Raw genomic sequence first — 22,079 nt, 5'->3', positions numbered from 1 at the left:
TGGCATCTTTCACATAGAATTACATGTTCTTTTATAACTGGCAAAGCTCCTTAAATCAAACTAAAACATACTTCCATTTATTGATGCAAGCACCCCTACTTTCTACTACTCAAAATCATTAATAAATGAGCAATAATTAAACTTTTGGATTTGACTAAGTAGTTTTTATACATATGTATCTGGTTGTTTAGCATTTTATTTCATTAAATTGCCTCATACAGGAAGTCTAAAATACATTTTATAAATTTTTATAATCAAAAAAAAGATGGATGATTTGTTTATTTTGGGGAAAACTCAGCCCAAGGCTACTGATAGCTGTAATTCCCCTAGCCACTTCCACATAATTTTTAAAATGTGAATGCCAGGAATGGTGCTGTTGATATTAATATCAGGACAAGGGAGAGAAGGACTAGGTGTCTCTGGAGGAGTCTCTGGGGGAATAAACAAAGATACTTGTGCAATGTTAGAGATTTCTGACTTCAGGTTGGCCTTATCAACAGCCTGTACAGCAATGAAGAGATCTGTGCCATTTGTAAAAGTGATGTGTTCTGGTTTAAACACAAAGACTTCCTCTGAGTTGGCCTCCTTTGGGATGAGGTCAGTGGTGTTCACTTGAAGTGAATCATTGAACTTGTCTCTGAGATCAAGAATATTTGTGCTTATTCCAATGATGTACTTGTGAGCTTAAAAAAGAAAGAGAGAAAAAGGATGTGACTTGTAATTCTCAAGTCTTAAAGAAGTTTTAAAAAGTCTGTTAGAAACAATATCACCATCCCATAAAATACCAATAAATAAATGTAATTGACGGTCCATATTTATAAGCATTAGTATCTTCTTTTACATTCTTATTTTTATATCCCGACGGAGTGATAAATGTAAAACTGGATCAGGCTTGACTTAAAGACTAGGTCAGTATTTCTGGCCATAGCACCTGACTGAGAGAGGAGGTTAATTACCACTTATTATTTTATTATTTGTGCTTCTCAAACTTGACCATACATACACATCATCCAGGGATCTTAAAATGCAGATTCTGTTTCAGTAGGTCTGGGGTGGGGCCTAAGGTTCCACATTTCTAACAAGCATTCATCTGATGCCCATGCTGCAGTCCACAGACCATACTTTGAGAGGAAAACTCTGGTAGAATCTGAGATTTCTTCCAAAGGACAGCCCTGCTCCCTAGATATCTATGATCTTTTCCCCATTCTCTCCAGGGGTCATTACTAAAAATGAGGTTTATTAAAGCAGCAAGCAAGATTGGCAAGATTGCCAAGCAAACGGCTTGGCAAGATTTCAGAAAAAAACTGAGGATTGCCTGTTCCTGGTTGAAACATCTTACACCCCTTTGGGCCAGTTTTTCAGATTCTAAACTTCTCATGTTTAAAAATCTTAAGCTTTCATTTCAGAGGATGTTCAAGATCCCTCCACATGCATCACAACATGCCTGCCTGCCTCGCGCCCTCTGCCTCTCTGCTTGGCTGCTAAACTCTTTTACAGGGCCCACACCACACTCAGCTTACCTCTTCCGTGATCATAATCATCCCCAGGAGCCGTCCAAGTCAGATTAATGAGACTGTCCCCTTGGATTTTTGCCTTCAGGTCAGTGATTTTACAAGGCGGAAAGAGATCAGGTATGGGAGCCGTTGGAACATCGGAGGCCACAAATGAACCTCCCGAGGACGTTCTGCTGAAACACACTTGCTTGCCTTGAAGATCATCCTTATTAATTTCAGGTCTTGGTGGATTCCATTTTACTTGACCTGCATTAAAAAATTCCTCAGTGCAAGGTAAACAACACCATGAAATGGCTATACTTCCCTCTGTTTTTTATTGTATTACCCTCTTTCTACCCTTTCCTTCTTTCCTCCCACACACAAAACTTACTTTAACCATTTGTTGTAAAGCTCCCAAATCAGGTTGCATCAGATGGAAAAAAAGCAAAGAGAAAATCACAGTTCTTTATCTCACATATATTTATTTCCTGGATATTTAGTGGAATAGCTTTCATAATTTATTTTTTGTAAATATACTTGTCCTGGAATTGTTTCTTTTCCCAACTTTTTGCTATCCTACTCTTAACCTGACACAAGGTCAGTTTAAATACTACCCCTGCTTTAAACCTTCTCAGACTTCCTCAAGCAATCTCTTCCACCTGGGTAATACTAGGGGTTTCATTGTCTTTCCTATTTATTTCTTAATCAATTATCTGGGCCTTCAAGAATTGCCTTGATTAATAATTCTGTGCATTTTTCTCTTTTTTCTCCATGTTTGTGTTTTGTCTTTCTTATTAGATTGTAGTTTCTCACAAAATGTTTTATGTTAGGGGTTCCAAAATTGTGTGCTTTTGAAAGACTTGATTTTCTCAATGAATGCATGGAAATCTAATTCATGTAGCAATCCCAATTTGCTTCACATTCTTGTTGAAAGGTTGTATAAAAATCATCCTGAAATTCTAAATATACCCTGGCCTGCTCAATCAGTGGGATTCTCAGACTCTCTTTTCAATAAAAATATTCTGGAATACCTTAACATGGCATTACTCTGGTTTTACTTTCTCATAAACTCTTCTTCTTTAGCCCTTATAATCTTTTGTCTGTAAAGACAGATTGATCTTTATACCCATTAATCTGGTCTTGGGCAAAGATGAAATGAATACTTTAGCAGGTTTAAGATTAATTCAATTCACCAGTAGAGAATTTCTTTCTTGGTATCAAGGCTCATCAAGGTATAGGGGGAAGAGCATAGCTTCCCAGTGCCAAGTCAGGTGCTATCACTTTTAGTAATGTGGACCAATAACCTCTCTAGCCTCTGTCTCCATCTGTAAAATGGGATAATTAGGAGAATGAGCTATATTAATGTAAGTGTAACACTGAGCATAATGCTAGATATAGCAAGTATACCCGTCTTCTCCTGACTTCTCTCCCTAACTCAACAAAAAGGGCAAATGAGAATAAAATAAGCTGAAATATGTAAAAGAGCTTTGGAAGCAATGGTGTCTTTTAAAGCACTTTTTCCTATTATCACTTTTGCATGAGGACACACCACATGTCTCAGAATCCTCCCTTTACTGATCACACACTCAAGTAAAGAGGACAGTGTGAAGCTTCTTAGAAGAGCTTTTCTTACTACACACCAGCACTAGGACAAGACCTGTCCAGGACAGAATGCAGGTTGATGGAAAACAAGTCCTGGAACCTATCAGGACTCAGTCTTGGACCTCATTCCAGCTCTAGTCCAGGACAAGTGTTCGTAACTAAGATTGGTGTGGGACTGTCTGTTCCTTGGAGCGTAATTTTTCCACTTGCTTACATGTGGGCTCAGTGTGCTACCTGTTATTAGGTTCGTCTACTATTCTCCCTAGTCTGAGCAGAAGAGAGGAGGAAAAGGAGACAGTGGGCTTTTGGTGATACTGATGCAGATAACAAGCCCCAAATTGTTATTTTTGATTCTGTGGAAATGCCTATATCAGTAGAAAGAGCTTTATTATGAAATGTGTTAAGATTTATTTAAAATAATAACAAACATTTATTGAACACTTCTTATTTACCAGCAATAGCTTATTAGATGTGTTTTCTTGTTTATTCCTCATAACCATCCCATGAGGTAGTTACCATTATTACCTATTTTACAAGTGAGGCAAACGAAGCACAAGAGATGACCAGGGTGGTCAAAATCTACGTTCAGTCTAGTGGTTTTCAACTGGGGGCTATGTTATTACCTAGAGGACAGTGAATGATGTCTGGAGACATTTTTAATTGTCATGACTGTGGGGGCCGCTTCTGATATCTAGTGAATAGAGGCCGGAAATGCTGCTAAACATCCTACAATGCACAGGACTGCCCTTCACAACAAAGAATTATGTGGCCAAAATGTCAATAGTTACCAAGGTTGAGAAACCCTGATTTAATTTTGTACCATTCTCTCCACAGGTTTAGTGGTTTTCACTTGATTCCAAGCCTTTTACTCAAGCCAAGGATGTTATTATAGATGACTTACCATTCTCGATCCAGCCAGGTATGTACATGGCTCCAATTTGCTGGGGTATCCCCTTCTGAGTGGCTGTATTGACACCTCCCAGAGCCCACACTTTTACACTGTATCTACCGTTTGTATCGTAAGCTGTAAAATACCTTGAATAGACACCATCATCCTTAGTAGCATCGGCACCTTGACAGGGAAATGAAGGAATTAATGAATATCCTAAAGGTAACTGGGCATTTGTATATTTCCAACTCATACGTGGATTAAATTTTCTTAAAGCAAAGATAATCCAGTGTTATCTCCAAGAGAGTTTAGGATTTGACTATGTTAAGAATGAGGTATACTTCTTTTCCGTGTGTGTGTGTGTGTGTGTGTGTGTGTGTGTGTATGTGTGTGTAATTTCATACGTGTACATCTTGTCTTCCTGAATTGTTGTCTTTTTTCTGAACTCAGAGATCAATCATGTGCCTCTGTTACAACCAACATAGCACAAGGTAACTACTCAGTACGTATCTGTTGAACTGAATTCAATTACTGTATGTTACTGGTGAGAAAAAAAAGTTATATGATTTTTTTTTTAATTTATGGCTTTTCACTAGGGTAGATTTAGGTGGGAAATTCATTTACAGAATTTGTTTTAATAAGGTTACTTGTTTCACAGTAGTCAAGTTCCTTCCAAAAATAAATGTAGAATTTTCTTTTTCTCTCCCTGTTTGACTTCTTAAATATAAAAATAATAGGTAGAATTTTCCCCTTGGGTGAAGGATAATATAGAATCTACATAGATATGGGGGTCACGTATGACTATACTTTAATCCAACTCTGCTGCTTTTTAAATGTGAAAGCCTGTTTCTTCATCTGTAATGTAGGGATAATATCTCCAAAGTGTGTGGTGAAGATTAAAAAATGAAGATCTATCTATCTACCTATCTATCTATCCATCTGTCTAATCTTCACACAAACTCCTAACACAAAATACCTATTAATTTTCCTTCTTCACTTTTTGGAGGGTGTGGAATACCCACTGACAACTCCCTAGAGTCTGAGACTTCGGGGCTTTACAAAAGCTAAAGGTAGTCCCTTCCTCATGTTTTCCAACAATTTGAAATATAGGAATTGTGGGGTGGCAGAAAGCTCCCCCAACCAGAACCACAGTGCTGGACTTCCTGCTTCTAACTGTCCTCACCACAACATGCCCTCCTGCTCTTCCCTGGTTGCTTCTTGGAAAAGAAAGATATGTTCTTCAAGTTCTTGGGTGGTTACCTGCTCCATTGTCCAATAATTCCAAAGTAACTGTTTTTCCATCCACTGATTCTATCAGGGCTGTGACCTTGGCCCTGAGAATTGGCAAGCTTCCTTGGTGAATCTTTGCATAAACTACCATAGGGCTAGGGAATTTGCCTGTGTCCTTGTTCATTTTAGAGGTCACTGTAACTGGAGGCAAGGTACCACTTGATGCACGGGAGGTGACAGTCAAAGTCAGGGTTTGTGACCTTGCTTGTAGGCTGTATTTCCAAATGCCGACCTAGCCAAAAAAAATGGAGACATTTCCACTTAATAGCTTTAAGTGACACAGATCTGACTTCAATGCCACCTATAGGAAGAGCCCATCTAATACAAGTACATTACAAGTATATCTAAGAAGATTTTTGATACTCTCTCAGCCAAGGGAAACTTTGGTATATTTGGACTAAGTACATGGTTCTATTGCCAAGAAAATCCTAGTTGGGAAAAATGAGGTCTGAAAGTTGTGTCCTTATTTTAGCCTTGGTTTCTCAAGAGCAGGATCAAATCGACAGATTTCTGAGGTAGAGGAAATAGTTTTCATGATGCCAAAGCTCTAGCTGCTGTGTAATTTGAAGGTTCTCCTTTTAGCACCTGGAGAAAATATCACCAACTTCCTTTTTCTGGACTTGCTGTCATACTGAGTGATTTCCACCGGATGGAGATTTTTCCTTGTTTTCTCTTTCATTCAATACTGGCTCTTTTTTTAGCAACCACCCTCATTTAAAAAGCTACAATTATTCTGTAAAAATTTTATATTATCTTATCAAATTGTGAGAAGGAAAATAGATGAGTCCATACCTTGGCAATGCCTGGGATTTGGAGGTAGGCCATTTTGATGTATGTGTCCACTAAAAAGCCATCTTGTTTCTTTCCGCTGGGATCCCAGAGAAGGATTTGGGGAATGTCAGTTGTCCAGGTGATGAGAAACAAAGTGTCTTTCCCCACAGTACTGTCCACAATCACCGTGCCATTCAACCACTGACTGTTCTGGAGGGTTAATCCCCTGCTCTCAAGCTGTTAAGAAAAACAGCTCTTTACTTTCTGGAGAATAGAGCCCCCATCACATAGTCTCTTCCATTCTGTCTCCAACTCTCAGTTATCCCATTAAAAAGCCTTCAGTGATGCCTGAGTTCTTGGTTTGATATTTAGGACCTATTATGATCCAATTTTAAATTACTTTTTCAGCCTTAGCTTCCATAATGTTGATTCCTACACCCAAACCAGACCACTTCCCCATATGATTCTCATGAATCCCTGACTCTCTGACTATCATACTCTCTGCTTTTCCTGGAAGTCTGTACATTCACGTCCATTTGTCTAAGCCTTACCTACCCTTCAAAATTCAATTCAAAAGCCACTTTCTCCATAAAGCTTTCTCTGATGTCCATCTCACTTACTGTGGAGAATAATCTCTCCCTCCTTTGATCTCCCATAGAATCTTATTTCTTTCAATCCTTTGAGCTCCTCACATTGTGTTTTGCTTTATACCTACTGGTGTACACAGCTCATCTCACTACTAGACTATAAACCCTTAAGGAGACTAACTAGGACTTATTTTCGCCCACATATGGATTGTTTGAATTGCAATTAACTAATTCGTGGGTCAATTATTACTGCAGTCCTTGTGAAAATAAATGAAATAAATCAATGGCCAAGGCTGATTCGTTGTCTGAAGTAGAATGAAGGAGCTGTGGAGCAGGGGTTGAGGTAGGGTAGGGCTAACCAGACTTTGTAGAAATGTGATTTTTGAGGATTATCTCCTAGATAATTATTTATGGTCCTTAAATTGATATCCATTAGAAGATAGGGTGGCCTAGTAATGGAGCCAGACTTTCTAGTTTTGTATGTAGATTATGATCTGGGATATGAAGAAAGCTAGGGGCCCTTAGATATGATTCTTATGGCAGGTGGGTAAATGAGTCCTACTCATGTCTCTATCTTTCTCCCTTTTTGGTTTCTTATATATAAAAATAATGGGCAGAAACTGCCTGGCTGTAAACTTGCCCTTTCATCACTTTAATTATTTTTCTAAGACACATTCCTCCCACGTCCAAACCGGGCTCTTGGGTTTAATATTCTAAATCTGAACTAGGATAACCCAAATGAGTATAATTGCTGTCTTCTTTGACTGAATAAATGCTACATCGATAGACTAGAAAGGCTATTATTTTGAAATCTGTCATTATTTGGCTTTAAAAATTTTTTTTATTGGAGTATAGTTGATCTACAATGTTGTGTTAGTTTCAGGTGTACAGCAAAGTGAATCAGTTATACATATACATATATCCACTCTTTTTTGGATTCTTTTCCCATATAGAACATTACAGAGTACTGAGTAGAGTTCCCTGTGCTATATATTAGGTCATTATTTGGCTTTGACACTACATTATTCCTTTAATTTTATTCACAATAAAAGTTACAACTCACACAAGTGTGGTGCTGATTGTTCACTCTCTCTAGTTTAAAGATTCATGTGAATAACTTTTACAACTATTAGAGAAGAGCATTTAAAAATATATTTGTCGGGCTTCCCTGGTGGCGCAGTGGTTGAGAGTCCGCCTGCCGATGCAGGGGACACGGGTTCGTGCCCCGGTCTGGGAGGATCCCACATGCCGCGGAGCGGCTGGGCCCGTGAGCCATGGCCGCTGGGCCTGCGCGTCCGGAGCCTGTCCTCCGCAACGGGAGAGGCCACAACAGTGAGAGGCCCGCGTAACGCATAAAAAAAAAAAAAAAAAAAAAAAAAAATATATATATTTGTCCTTTTTTTATTGTCCCAAGACTTTTGAAAGAAAATTTGGTTTTCTTGAAATTTTAGAAGCAGAAGGGCCCGTAGAAGTTTTCTGGTTCATCTCTGGCTGAGAAGCTGAAGCTCAGAGAAGTAAAGTTCTTTGCCTGTGGTCACAGTTAATGGCAGACCCATGAACAGGATCCAGGTGTCTGGACTGACAACATGGGCTTTTCACAGTACAAATCACTTTCCATTCGTTATATGAAAATCTTGGCAAATATCAAGGATTTGAGGTAATGGAAAAATAGACCAAGTAATCCCTGCACAGTTGTCCCAGAAAATTTATACTGAGATGATCTACTCTGAAGAAAATTCTGAGCCAATTATATTGCTATGGGTGCTCGTTAACAGATGTTAAAAAAGAATTCCTGGACCCACTATATTTTATGTTGATGGTTTCTAAGAGGAAGTCACTTAGTATTGTTTCCAAACAAGAAACACTAATTGCCTTGTTTAAATGAATAGTGTTGTATTTTAGGAATAATGTCTAATATCAGGCTGAAACGTCTATTTTAATTTTAATTCATTACTAGAAGAATGTAGAACTTAAAACTTTTAACCATTAAACTCCCCATCTTGGCTATGGTTATTTATAAACATGAAAAACCAAGGAGGAAGAACTCTGACCTGGATGGAATGCTGGGAGACAGCTCCGTTTCCTGATGAAAGGGCCCCAAAAGCATCCATGAGGCCATTGTTCTGAACCTGATCTGAAGCATATGTCTGTAAACCTCCTAAAATGCAATCAAATTATCAGAAGTTATTTTCTAGAAAGCAAGTATTTGCAACATTTTAGATATTGTTAAGATAACAAAATACATATTATACACTGTGTTATTAAAGTACTAATAGATTAACATTAAATAGGTGTCCAGATTAACTCAGAAGCTGATACTAACTTTTTAATCCTATTAAATAATAGCTTCAGCAACATAGTCATTTGGCCACTTCAGCTCTCTGCAAAGCGGTCAAGAATCTCCAACAGACCAAAACTAGTAATATAAATCTCGTGTTTTAAAGGTCATGCACTTTCATATGAGTCATTAAGCCTTACTGCAAGTGTATTGATTTATTCTTATTTTAGACATAATCTTAGCAAGCTTGACTTTTCAAGTTTTCTCCTAAATCAGAAAACGTGTATGTTACAACAGTAAGAAATAACAACTGATAGGGGACAGTTATAGAAAAGTATTATGTAGAGTAAACAGGAGATGATATACCAGGCCATGTAGTCTTGAGCTATTTAGAATAGATGTAACTGAGATAGTTAATGAGAAAACACTTTAAAACTGTTAATGACATCCAAAATCTAAGAGTATTTTGGTCATCCTACTGGTACTTCACCCAGATCCCCTTATCTAGGCTACTGCATCTCTCCCCAGCTGCTCTAAGTGTTAGATTAATGGCATATAGCTGCCTCCTATTCAAGAAAATGTCTTTACCTAATGGGGCCACCCTAGCTAAAGACATAACATGCCCCCTTACCCCTGCTCTGCCCTGACAGTCTATAACCACTGACTGATGGACACAGTGGTTCAAAAGGTCAGCCTTCTCTTTCAATATTGTACCAAATCTGTGATGCAATTCCAGATCCAGAGCCCCCTGTGGCACCAGGCTTCAGCTAGCCTCTAATTTCACATCTGTGCTTAGCTTCTTCCCCTGCCTGATCTTACTCCCTACTCTCCCTTTCTCCTGAGAGCTCTCCCTCTATAAATCACATGCACTTAAATCCTTTTCCCAGGCTCTGCTTCTAGGAAACCCAGCCTAAGACAGGTAGTATTAGGAGCAAAGAGTCCTGTCACTTTATCTGGCTTAGATGGCAACTCAGCATAATAATTGATATCCATAATGCTGGCTTTAAGTTTAAAAAATTTAAAAAAATATTAAAACCTACTCTGCTGAAGAAGCCAGGTTCAGATGGGATATATTTTAACTGTATGTGTATGGAAGGTAGAAGCACAATATATGAATGTTTTACAAAGAAACTGCATTATATTCTATATTTTCAGAGTGACCTTCTGTTTGGTTCAGCAGGCCCTTTGCCCTTCCCCTGCTATTTCTTGTTCAAGCCCCAATTCAGATGTCACCTTCCTGTACACTCCTTCTTCCCCAGATAAAGTCTAGGCTCCCTTCTTTGTGCTCACTGTACCCTCTATTACTAATAGAGCACTTGTATCATAGTATTATATAGTTAGTGGCTTGTCGTCTGTGTCCCCTGGGTCTCTTGGCCAGCTGCCAACTGGAAGTGAGTGGTTCCTGGCTAACTGATTAGATTCTTTCCAGTCCTTATAAAGTGTCTGGGAAGAGAGTCCCAAGTTCTCCCTAGAGAGCTGTGCTGGTCCCATCTTCTCCAGACTGCCCTAATCCTAGAACCAAGGCTTTAAAATAAATGAGTGGAGTCAGTTCTAAAAGTCATTTGGGGTAAGGGCAGCTAGTTAGTCAATAAGATAACCCCATCTGTCCCTATCCCACCCTTCCCCTACTCCCCAGAGCACTGGAGCTCACAGTCCAGTGGAAGAGAAAATACAGTAGGACTTAGCAGGTCATACTTCACCTGTCATTTTAGACAACTCCTCTAGTTCCTGTGCTGCAGACGGCCCTAGGGCGACTGTATGGATGATGACTCCACTTTGTTTCACTTCATTAAAGCATGAGCTTATAGTCCTGTCCTCCCCATCGGTCAGTAACACAATTTCAGATCCATCTGTTGGGTATTTCTTCCTAATCACCTAAGGACATAATCAGGCATGAGTTGTCATACTCAGGGTAGCCAAAGTGTTTGGGAAAACTGCAGTTAAAGGGAATGAGAAGAGAAATTCCAGAGGGGATAAACAAAAGTGTCTAGGAATGGTCAAATATCTCTCTGTCTTGCAATGATACAAGACCATGGAACTTGACAATGGTCTTTTCTCTTGGTTAGCCTGTTGCAGAGAAGACTCAATAAGGTGGGATGCAGGGCAGTTCCAGGGATGGACAGCACTAAGCAGAAAAGAAGGTTTTTCTAGTTTCTTTCACATGATCTCTCCTTGACAGGCTTTCAGAGGTTCCCAGATGCCTTCAGAAATTACCCTCATTTAATGGGGATAATACTGAGGACTAATATATTACTATAATAATATTAGACTCGGGGCAGATTTTAGCTTGTATGATATTCACCAGTCTTACCATAAGCTGTTTATGGCTGGCCTTGGTTCTGATTGGTCAGTCCCCAGGTCACATGAGTTATTAAAAATTTTAATATCCCCTCTGATTAAAGCAAAACATTTTGTTCCTATTAATCCCCAGTTCCTAGTTGTCCTATGACACGTATGTCTCAACTGTTCCTGGGAGACACAGGTTATAGCTTTTTACGTGGTATAGAGAGCATATGCCTTATGCATATGGATAAGATTATGGATAAGACTGGATAAGATTATGATAGAAGGAAAATTAGATAAAATAATAATGTTTATGAAGAGGAAGGCAAGAGTTCACTATTCCCTTAAAAAGAGTGGAAGGGAGACCCAGAAGTAGAGGAAACAAGTAATCAAGCCTAAGTAACTCCTCTCTCTGGACCAGACTCTCAGGAAGGGAAGGCTCTCTTAAGTAGGTTGAAAAGGAAGATGAGATCAGAGGAGACTTCCACCCCACTTCTTTTAAGAGGGGGCTGCCCCACAAGGGAAGAGAGCAGAACTGTGATTGCTGCCGTGTGAAGAATTCTGGAGCCCAGAAGCCTGTCAGCTGTGGCTGTAGCCTCAGTCTGACCAAGCTGCAGGGCCTGAGCGGCCAGAGAAAGGGCTCAATTTGGATTCCCTTGTCCCATTCCCCATCACTGCTATGTGTCATGGAAAACATGCAGAAGTCTCCATGTATCCATAGGGGAAATGGATGGCAGTTGACTTGAGAGTTGGCAGGCAAGAAGACAGTTTATCTTGCCATAGAGGCTGAGGGGTGTACAGCCTCCCAAGGGCTGGATGCAGGACATGGGGGTGCTCAGGGATCTGCTCCAACAGTGAGAGCCAGAGTGTGGTGAGTCAGCTGGGGAAGACCAATGGGCCGTGATCAAGCTAAGAAAACAAGCAAAGCCCAGTGGCCACAGCTCAACTGATACCACTGCCAGACCTGACCAGGGTCCTGCCCCAGGGACTAGTGGGGAAATTGAGACAGTGCAGGATCCAAGGCCCTTTACCTCGTCACCCTGAAGCCACACACAATCTCCCCCCACCCCATACCCGGGCTCTGCTGGGCATGAGGAGCATCTAAATTCCAACTGTGTTCCTCACATACTCTCTCACGCCATCCGAGTGGAAAATACAGAACCAGAAGTTCCCTCTTCACCACCAGGCCATCTGGCATTAGTCATTTCCCCTCAGGTTTTGTATAGCAGGAGTTTAGTACAACATGTCAGTTTCCCTCCCTTACTTTCTCCTTTAATCAAAGCACGGGTGAGTGGCAGAAGCAAGAGAACCCAAGTGCACACAGGCGTCTGGATAAGGGTTTTGCAGCTGGCTGCGTACACAATAAAAACCACTTCTAGGGAACTGACCTTCAAAGTGGAATAAAAGGGCCAGAGGGACAGACTGCGTAAGGGAATGGTTGAGTCCACTGTCAACATGAAACAGTGTGAGCTGAAGACTAAATGTTCCTGCTGCTGCTTGGAAATCGGGAACAGCCCCATTGATGTGTTATGCCCCAAGCAGACAGAGGGCAGAGTTTCCCAAGACACTGCCTAGATTCTGAGACCTTAGACCAGCCAGCTTCCTTCAGCCTCTTATTCTTTATTTCATGGACCTAAATAGCCTCTAAATAAATATAGAATATTCTATTCTATATTTGGAGCATTTAAGCATCAGGTGTAATCAAATAACTCAATTTAATTTTTTTTATTGAGAACCTCCTATAGAAAAGATATTGTGCCAGCAGCCTGGGAAGTTAAAAGATAATTCCTATCTCTGAAGAAGTTTTGTTTGAGCAAAGAACATGACAGGAAATAAGACAGAAGAGTCAAAAGTCGTAAGAGATGTTTAAGAAAAAATAGAAAAATGTTCATAGGATTCAGAAGGAGAAACTCTATACAGTTGAAACGATCAGGAAAGATGTCAAGTAGTGTCTATGATGATGTGTGAAGAATGAGTGTGATTTGAGGTACAAAGGAGGGAGGAAAAATTATTCTACATGGGGAGCTGGCCCGGCAAAGGTGTGGAAGCTGGCTGGCAAGGGCAGGGGATCTAATTTGCTTAAACATAGAATACCTGGGAGAGACTCCTGAGTACTTGAGCCTGGAAAGGTAGGTAGGGGCTATATTATAAAAGAACTTAAATATTAGTTAGAGAAATTTTACTTAGTTTTGTTGAAAATGGGGAGAGATTGATGTCTAAGTAGAGGGATGACATGATTGGATGATCAGATGGGATCTTTGGATACACCCCCAATACAATTAGAGTTACAGTTCCTAAGCCCTCCTATTTCAATAAATAAACCTTTTTTTTTTTTTCCCAAAAAGGAGGTCCTATATACCCAGATGTTTGGAATGTTAATCTACCTCAATATTTAACCATAACTCAGAGTTCACTTTTTTCTTCATAGAAGATAACCTCTTAGATCCCTGTGTACCTTTCTTCATAGCAGTCATTAGTGTATGATTATACACTTATTTATGTGACTATGTAGTTAATGAATCTCCCCCCACTAAGATTATAAGCTCCACGACAACAGGTGTGGTATGTTTGGCCCTCGTGGTATTCTTAATGCATATCACAGTGCCCGACATGTAGAAGTAACACCACGAATCTTTCAAATGCATGCAGAAAAGCATGAATGCACAGATGCAGAAAAACACAAAAGCATGAATGAATTAGTTAACCATAGCTTTGGGGGCCTATGTTGTTGCACCATTTGAACCATTGCTCTGCAATTGGTTGTCTAATTCAACTAGACACTAGGCATGCATGGAAACACTGGAAAGGGGAATTTCTTAGGAGACATAAATTGTAAGCATTGGCAAACTATGATAGGGCAACTTGTCTCACAGTAAATGCTGATAGAATTCCAGAGCAGATGGACGTTCCTCCTGATGCCGCTGTGGGTAAGCTTCTGGTAAGTGTGTCTCTTTCAGTGGCACTGTTTATCTGTACAAGTTCACTTCTTACGTAGGCAGCACTGTCAAATGTCACCATCCCAACCCAGGACCCTTGCTCAACCGTCTGCAGAAGGAAAAGTTTGCCTGCTTGATTCAGTCGTTTAAGGCGGTCACCAACCTGAATGGAGAAGCAGAAGAAAAGCAGTCAGGTTGGGTTTAGATGGGCAGACTAAAAACAGAACAGGCTAGAGGGAATTTGGAAATGGCTGCCTCAATGTAGAGTAAATGACAATAAGCTTACTCAAGGCATATCCTTCTATGGAGGAACATTTCTCCTTTATAGTTAGTAGTATCTTTGGATAGTATTATTTTGTATAAGTAGCCCTAAAAGATAAAGCCGGATTTGGCTTTAGTTCAATCATTAGTTAAATACTCTAGTAATAGTTCTATAAACATACATACAGTCAGTGAAACATAAAAAATGTTAATTCTATATAATTCATCAGATCTTTGCTCACAAATTGAAGGCTAATTTAATTTGGCAAATGAGACACTTGATGCTGAATTTTTGTTGAATAAAGTTGAGGTGGTGGGCAATTCTGATGGAAATGTTATTCCTGTAACTGTTCTGACCCTTGGGGTTGTGTTTATTCCCAGCCAGCTCCAAGTTGTGGTCCAGATCATATCATATACAAATGTGAGACTACCATCCAGAAGACCAAGACTCAATCAACGTACCGTCATGCTTCCAGACTTATCAAGGACTAAACACACAACTCTTTGTCCGATCTGCAACAATGAGAAGGTGGGCTTGGGTGGCTGTGTTGTCATAGGAGTGGTTTTCTTAAAGTCCTCCGAACCTTGGATCACTTCCCATGTGCTTCGGAGATTGCATTTTTTGTTTTGCTCGTTTGGGGCTTCTTTATTGTGGTTTTTTTCTGTACAGAATTCAACCACCTGAAATTGTCAATAAAATGATATAGATAACAGTAAACTACTTGTTAAAATCTTTAATAATTTGATTAAAATATTTTAAATGCAGATTTACATTTATATGCCCTCCTCCCCAGACTGCCTTGTAACCCCATAACCTTGGCTCAATCCCACAATCACTGCAGAGCACTGCTGGGGAAAATCATAGAGATAATTCAGAGTTTCTATCTCAAAACAAGTCTTTGACCTCAGTGGACTTTTAGTGCTCCTCAGCAATCATCTATTTGCCTGCTGTTGGCTTCCCTCCTACTTCTCAAATTTGCCATTTCAAGCAATTGCCACTATCTTTAAGCCACCTACATCTCAACATTTCTCTCCTGGTACCATTTTCTCTCCATCCTTTTACTTCCTGCTCACTTCCTTACTTCCCACTGACTTACAAACACCTTGTGTTCTAACTTTCAACACCCAACATTCCAGCTCTCTCCAAAATCCACTTGGATGTCCCATAGGATCCTTAAACTTCAGGTTTTCATAATTGAACTCATCACCTTTCCTCTGACTCTGCTCCTCCCCATCACCAAGTATTTCCTAACTTGGTGTCACCACTATCTATTCAGTCACCTAAATAGGAAACTGAGAGTTTTCCTACCTTCTTCCCTCTATGAAATAAGAAGATCAATACAATTCTCTCTCTCTCTCCAGTTCATCATCTTTTCTCCCTTACCAATGGAATCTCCATCATTCAAGCCCTCATCGTCCCTCGCTCAGACTATCTGACCTTTCCATCTTGCTCCCTCTTTAATTGGTCCACTCCACAGCTGCCAGGTACGTATTCCTTCTTATTCCTGTACTTAAGGTCCCTCTGTGGCCCATGATTGCTCCAGACTACTTCACATAGCTAATAGCAATCTCCATGATTTGGATTTTCACTTCACTCACGATCTTTGCTCTGGCCATGCATTCCAAGTCTCTAATTTCCCCCACTGTAGCCTATAAGTGCTCAAACTTGCCAGACTGTTTTATATCTCTGTGTCTTTGCTCATGATTCCCACTTTGTCAAGGAGTTCTTCCTCTGTCTTCTGCATTGTGAACTCTACCTTCATGTTTCAGCCAAAAGGTTATTTTCAAAATGTTCTCCCATTTCATACCCTTCCCCTAAAGAATTTCCACTCAACCTTGTGGCCTCACAGTACCCTATAAGAAATTTCAATAAGGCTCCTTTAACATTGTAGTGCACTTATTGGGATGAAAATCCATCTGTGACAGAACCCTGTCTCATTAAATTTGCTTCCTCAAAACTTAGCCCTATATCTGATACACAAAAAAAGCTCAATATGTTTGTTGTTTTTTTAGTAACCTTTACCAATCTGTATGTCAGTGTTTTTTAAATCTAGAAAATGGCAGTAGTTGTTATGCAAGAATTATATGAGAACGTATGCAATAAGGATAATACTAACTAAATGATAGTGTCTTCCCCTTTTTAAAGTTTATATCCCTAGCATTTGGGAGATTTAAAAAAGAGGCACAGTATACAAAGAAGGTATAACCTAGTTCCTCCGCTCAGTGATTTTACAGTATTATCATTCAATTAAAAATCCTAAATATCTGGGAGTCAAGTAATTCAGAAAGTAATCATTAGCTGTAAAACACTTATTTTTCTCTTTATTTGCATTTTTCAGATTGTTTTGGTAGTGTTTCCGTATTATCATTATAGCTACTTTTTAGGAAGGGAACCTGGAAAACTTTTGTGTAAACCCCGAGCAGAGGCTCCCAAACCTGACTGTGCATCAAATTTAACTGTGGCTAATTTAAAACAATCTCAGAGAGACCTTCAAGATGGCGGAGGATTACGACGTGGAGATCACCTTCCTCCCCACAAATACATCAGAAATACATCTACATGTGGAACAACTCCTACAGAACACCTACTGAACGCTGGCAGAAGACAGACTTCCCAAAAGGCAAGAAACTCCTCACGTACCTGGGTAGGGCAAAACAAACAAACAAAAAACCCAGAGATAACAGAATAGGGACAGGACCTACACCTCTGGGAGGGAGCTGTGAAGGAGGAAAATTTTCCACACACCAGGAAGCCCCCTAGCGGGCGGAGACTGTGGGTGGCGGAGGGGGAGAGCTTCAGTGCTACTGAGGAGAGCGCAGCAACAGGGGTGCGGAGGGCAAAGCACAGAGGATCGGTGTCGACCAGCACTCACCAGCCCGAGAGGCTTGTCTGCTCACCCGCCGGGGCAGGTGAGGGCTGGGAGCTGAGGCTCCAGCTTCAGCTAACCAGGAGGGAGTCCAGGAAAAACTTTGGACCTGCCTAAGAGGCAAGAGACCATTGTTTCAGGGTGTGCAAGGAGAGGGGATTCAGAGCACCGCCTAAATTAGCTCCAGAGACGGGCGCAAGCCACGGCTATCAGCGCGGACCCCAGAGACGGACATGAAATGCTAAGGCTGCTGCTACAGACATCAAGAAGCCTGTGTGCAAGCACAGGTCACTATCCACACCTCCCCTCCCGGGAGGCTGTGCAGCCTACCACTGCCAGGGTCCTATGATCCAGGGACAAGTTCCCCAGGAGAACACATGGCGTGCCTCAGGCTGTTGCAACATCATGCTGGCCTCTGCCGCAGCAGTCTTGCACCGCATTCCATACCCTTCCCCCCTACCCCCGCCTGAGTGAGCCAGAGCCCCCTAATCAGCCACTACTTTAACCCTCTCCTGTCCAGGCAAAGAACAGATGTCCTCCAGCGACCTACACACAGAGGCAGGGCCAAAACCAAAGCTGAACCCCAGGAGCTCTGCGAACAAAGAAGAGAAAGGGAAAATTATCCCAGCAGCCTCAGGAGCAGCAGATTAAATCTCCACAATCAACTTGATGTACCCTGCATCTCTGGAATACATGAATAGACAACAAATCATTCCAAAATTGAGGCAGTGAACTTTGGGAGCAACTGTAGACTTGGGGTTTGCTTCTGCATCTAATTTGTTTCTGGTTTTATGTTTATCTTAGTTTAGTATTTATAGTTTATTATCATTGGTAGGTTTGTTTGATTTGGTTGCTCTCTTCCTTTTTTTTTAATATATATAGATATTTTCTTTTTCTCTTTGGCTGAGTGTGTATGTGTATGCTTCTTTCTGTGATTTTGTCTGTATAGCTTTGCTTTTACCATTTGTTCTAGGGTTCTCTCTGTCTATTTTTTGTTTGTTTGTTTTTGTATAGTTTTTAGCACTGTTGTCATTGATGGATTTGATTTTTGGTTTGGTGGCTCTCTTCTTTCATTCTTTTTTTACACTTTTTAATTTCTTTATTTTTCATAATTTTTATTTTAATAACTTTATTTTACTTATTTCTCTTTTTGTCTTTCTTTTTTTTCTCCCTTTTCTTCTGAGCCATGTGGCTCACAGGGGCTTGGTGCTCTGGCTGGGTGTCAGGCATGTGTCTGTGAGGTGGCAGAGCCGAATTCAGAACATTTGTCCACCAGAGACCTCCTGGCTCCACGTGACATCAAACTGCGAAAGCACTCCCAGAGATCTCCGTCTCAATGCTAAGACCCAGCTCCACTCAACGACCAGCAAATTACAGTGCTGGACACCCTATGCCAAACAACTAGCAAGACAGGAACACACCCCCACCCATTAGCAGACAGGCTGCCTAAAATTATAATAAGGTCACAGACACCCCAAAACACACCACAGGATGTGGTCCGACCCACCAGCAAGACAAGATCCAGCCTCATCCACCAGAACACAGGCACTAGTCCCCTCCACCAGGAAGCGTATACAGCCCACTGAACCAACCTTAGCCACCGGGGGGCAAACACCAAAAACACCAGGAACTACAAACCTACAGACTGAAAAAAGGAGAACCCAAACACAGTAAGATAAGCAAAATGAGAAGACAGAAAAACACACAGCAGATGAAGGAGCAAGGTAAAAATTCATGAGACCAAACAAATGAAGAGGAAATAGGCAGTCTACCTGAAAAAGAATTCAGAGTAATGATAGTAAAGATGATCCAAAATCTTGGAAATAGAATGGAGAAAATACAAGAAACATTTAACAAGGACCTAGAAGAACTAAAGATGAAACAAACAACGATGAACAACACAATAAATGAAATTAAAAATTCTCTAGAAGGAATCAATAGCAGAATAACCGAGACAGAGGAACAGATAAGTGACCTGGAAGATAAAACAGAATAAAGAAAGAACAGAGCAGAAAAAAGAATGAAAAGAACTGAGAACAGTCTCAGAGACCTCTGGCACAACATTAAACACACCAACATTCAAATTATATGGGTCCCAGAAGAAGAAGAGGAAAAGAAAGGAACTGAGAAAATATTTGAAGAGATTATAGTTGAAAACTTCCCTAATATGGGAAAGGAAATAGTCAATCAAGTCCAGGAAATGCAGAAATTCCATACAGGATAAATCCAAGGAGAGACACACCAAGACACATATTAATCAAACTACAAAAAATTAAATACAAAGAAAACGTATTAAAAGTAGCAAGGGAAAAACAACAAATAAAATACAAGGGAATCCCCATAAGGTTAACAGCTGATCTTTAGCAGAAACTTCAAGCCAGAAAGGAGTGGCAGGACCTATTTAAAGTGATGAAATGGAAAATCCTACAACCAAGATTACTCTATCCAGCAAGGATCTCATTCAGATTTGATGGAGAAATTTAATCTTTACAGACAAGCAAAAGCTAAGAGAATTCAGCACCACCAAATGAGCATTACAACAAATGCTAAAGGAACTTCTTTAGGCAGGAAACACAAGAGAAGAAAAAGACCCACAAAAACAATTAAGAAAATGGTAATAGGAACACACATATCGATAATTACCTTGAATGTAAATGGATTAACTAGTCCAACCAAAAGACATAGACTGTCTGAATGGATACAAAAACAAGACCTGCATATATGCTGTCTACAAGAGACCCACTTCAGACCTAGGTCCACATACAGACTGAAACTAAGGGGATGGAAAAATATGCCATGCAAATGGAAATCAAAAGAAAGCTGGAATAACAATTCTCACATCAGACAACACAGACCTTAAAATAAAGACTATCACAAGAGACAAAGAAAGACACTACATAATGATCAAGGGATCAATCCAAGGAGAAGATATAACAATTGTAAACATTTATGCACCCAACATAGGAACACCTCAATACATAAGACAAATGCTAACAGCCATAAAAGGGAAATTGACAGTAACAAAATCATAGTAGGAGACTTTAATACCCCACTTTCACCAATGGACAGATCATCCAAAATGAAAATAAATAAGGAAACACAATCTTTAAATGATACATTAAACAAGGTGGATCTAATTGATATTTATAGGATATACCATCGAAAAACAACAGAATACACTTTCTTCTCTTGTGCTTATGGAATATTCTCCAGGGTAGATCATATCTTGGGTCACAAATTAAGCCTTGGCAAATTTAAGAATATTAAAATCGTATCAAGTATCTTTTACAACCACAACGCTATAAGACTAGATATCTATTGCAGGAAAAAAATCTGTAAAAAATGCAAACACATGGACGCTAAACAATACACTACTAAATAACCAAGAGATCACCGAGGAAATCAAACAGGAAATCAAAAAATACCTAGAAACAAGGGACAATGAAAACACGACAACCCAAAACCTGTGGGACGCAGCAAAAGCAGTTCTAAGAGGGAAGTTTATAGCAATACACTCCTACGTCAAGAAACAAGAAACATCTCAAATAAACAACCTAACCTTGCACCTAAAGCATTTAGAGAAAGAAGAACAAAAGAAACCCCAAGTTAGCAGAAGGAAAGAAATCATAAAGATCATGTCAGAAATAAATGAAAAAGAAATGAAGTAAACGATAACAAAGATCAGTAAAACTATAAGCTGGTTCTTTGAGAAGATAAACAAAATTGATAAACCATTAGCTAGATTCATCAAGAAAGAAAGGCAGAAGACTCAAATTAATAGAATTAGAAGTGAAAAAGGAAAAGTAACAACTGACACTGCAGAAATAGGAAGGATCATGAGAGATTACTACAAGCAAATATATGCCAATAAAATGGACAACCTATAAGAAATGGACAAATTATTAGAAAAGCACAACCTTCTGAGACTGAACCAGGAAGAAACAGAAATATAAACAGTCCAATCACGAGCACTGAAATTGAGACTGTGATTAAAATCTTCCAACAAACAAAAGTCTAGGACCAGATGGCTTCACAGGCAAATTCTATCAAACATTTAGAGAAGAGCTAACACCTATCCTTCTCAAACTCTTCTAAAATATAGCAGAGGGAGCAACACTCCCAAACTCATTCTACGAGGCCACCATCACCCTGATACCAAAACCAGACAATGATGTCACAAAAGAAGAAAACTACAGGCCAATATCACTGATGAACATAGGTGCAAAAATCCTCAACAAAATACTAGCAAACAGAATCCAACAGCACATTAAAAGGGTCATACACCATGATCAAGTGGAGTTTATCCCAGGAATGCAAGGATTCTTCAATATATGCAAATCAATCAATGTGATAAACCATATTAACAAATTGAAGGAGAAAAACCATCTGTTCATCTCAATAGATGCAGAAAAAGATTTCGACATAATTCAACACCCATTTATGGTAAAAACCCTGCAGAAAGTAGGCATAGAGGGAACTTACCTCAACATAATAAAGGCCATATATGATAAACCCACAGCCAACATCGTTCTCAATGGTGAAAATCTGAAATAATTTCCTCAGGAAAGATCAGGAACAAGACAAGGGTGTCCACTCTCACCACTATTATTCAACATAATTTTGGAAGTTTTAGCCCCGGCAATGAGAGAAGAAAAAGAAATAAAAGGAATCCAAATCAGAAAAGAAGAAGTAAAGCTCTCACTGTTTGCAGATGACAGGATACTATACATAGAGGATCCTTAAAAATGCCACCTAGAAAACTACTAAAGCTAATCAATGAATTTGGTATAGTTGCAGGATACAAAGTTAACGCACTGAAATT

General features: G+C 39.8%; 1 protein-coding gene and 1 long non-coding RNA gene across 2 annotated transcripts in view; one reads left to right on the top strand and one right to left on the bottom strand.

The window, feature by feature from the left end:
* Positions 1 to 294: 294 nt before the first annotated feature.
* The window catches only part of CLCA1 (chloride channel accessory 1), a 36,903-nt gene continuing 15,118 nt past the window's right edge, over positions 295 to 22,079 (bottom strand). Inside the window, exons 6-14 of the mRNA XM_032627256.1 lie at positions 14,853 to 15,071; positions 14,065 to 14,292; positions 10,611 to 10,785; positions 8,684 to 8,790; positions 6,067 to 6,282; positions 5,245 to 5,506; positions 3,997 to 4,167; positions 1,521 to 1,760; positions 295 to 683 (exon numbers count right to left, since the gene is read on the bottom strand). Coding sequence (XP_032483147.1) covers positions 295 to 683; positions 1,521 to 1,760; positions 3,997 to 4,167; positions 5,245 to 5,506; positions 6,067 to 6,282; positions 8,684 to 8,790; positions 10,611 to 10,785; positions 14,065 to 14,292; positions 14,853 to 15,071 — 2,007 coding nt within the window. The remainder of the gene's footprint in view (positions 684 to 1,520; positions 1,761 to 3,996; positions 4,168 to 5,244; positions 5,507 to 6,066; positions 6,283 to 8,683; positions 8,791 to 10,610; positions 10,786 to 14,064; positions 14,293 to 14,852; positions 15,072 to 22,079) is intronic.
* LOC116751433 lies at positions 1,628 to 14,849 on the top strand. Its single transcript, XR_004349252.1, has 3 exons — positions 1,628 to 1,787; positions 3,930 to 4,014; positions 14,772 to 14,849. It is a non-coding gene; the product is annotated as an uncharacterized LOC116751433 (long non-coding RNA).

The sequence above is a fragment of the Phocoena sinus genome, chromosome 1 (genome assembly GCF_008692025.1).
Source record: "Phocoena sinus isolate mPhoSin1 chromosome 1, mPhoSin1.pri, whole genome shotgun sequence".
Lineage (NCBI taxonomy): Eukaryota > Metazoa > Chordata > Mammalia > Artiodactyla > Phocoenidae > Phocoena > Phocoena sinus.
Note: the sequence above shows the minus strand (reverse complement) of the source record. Positions and strands in the feature narration are given on the sequence as shown.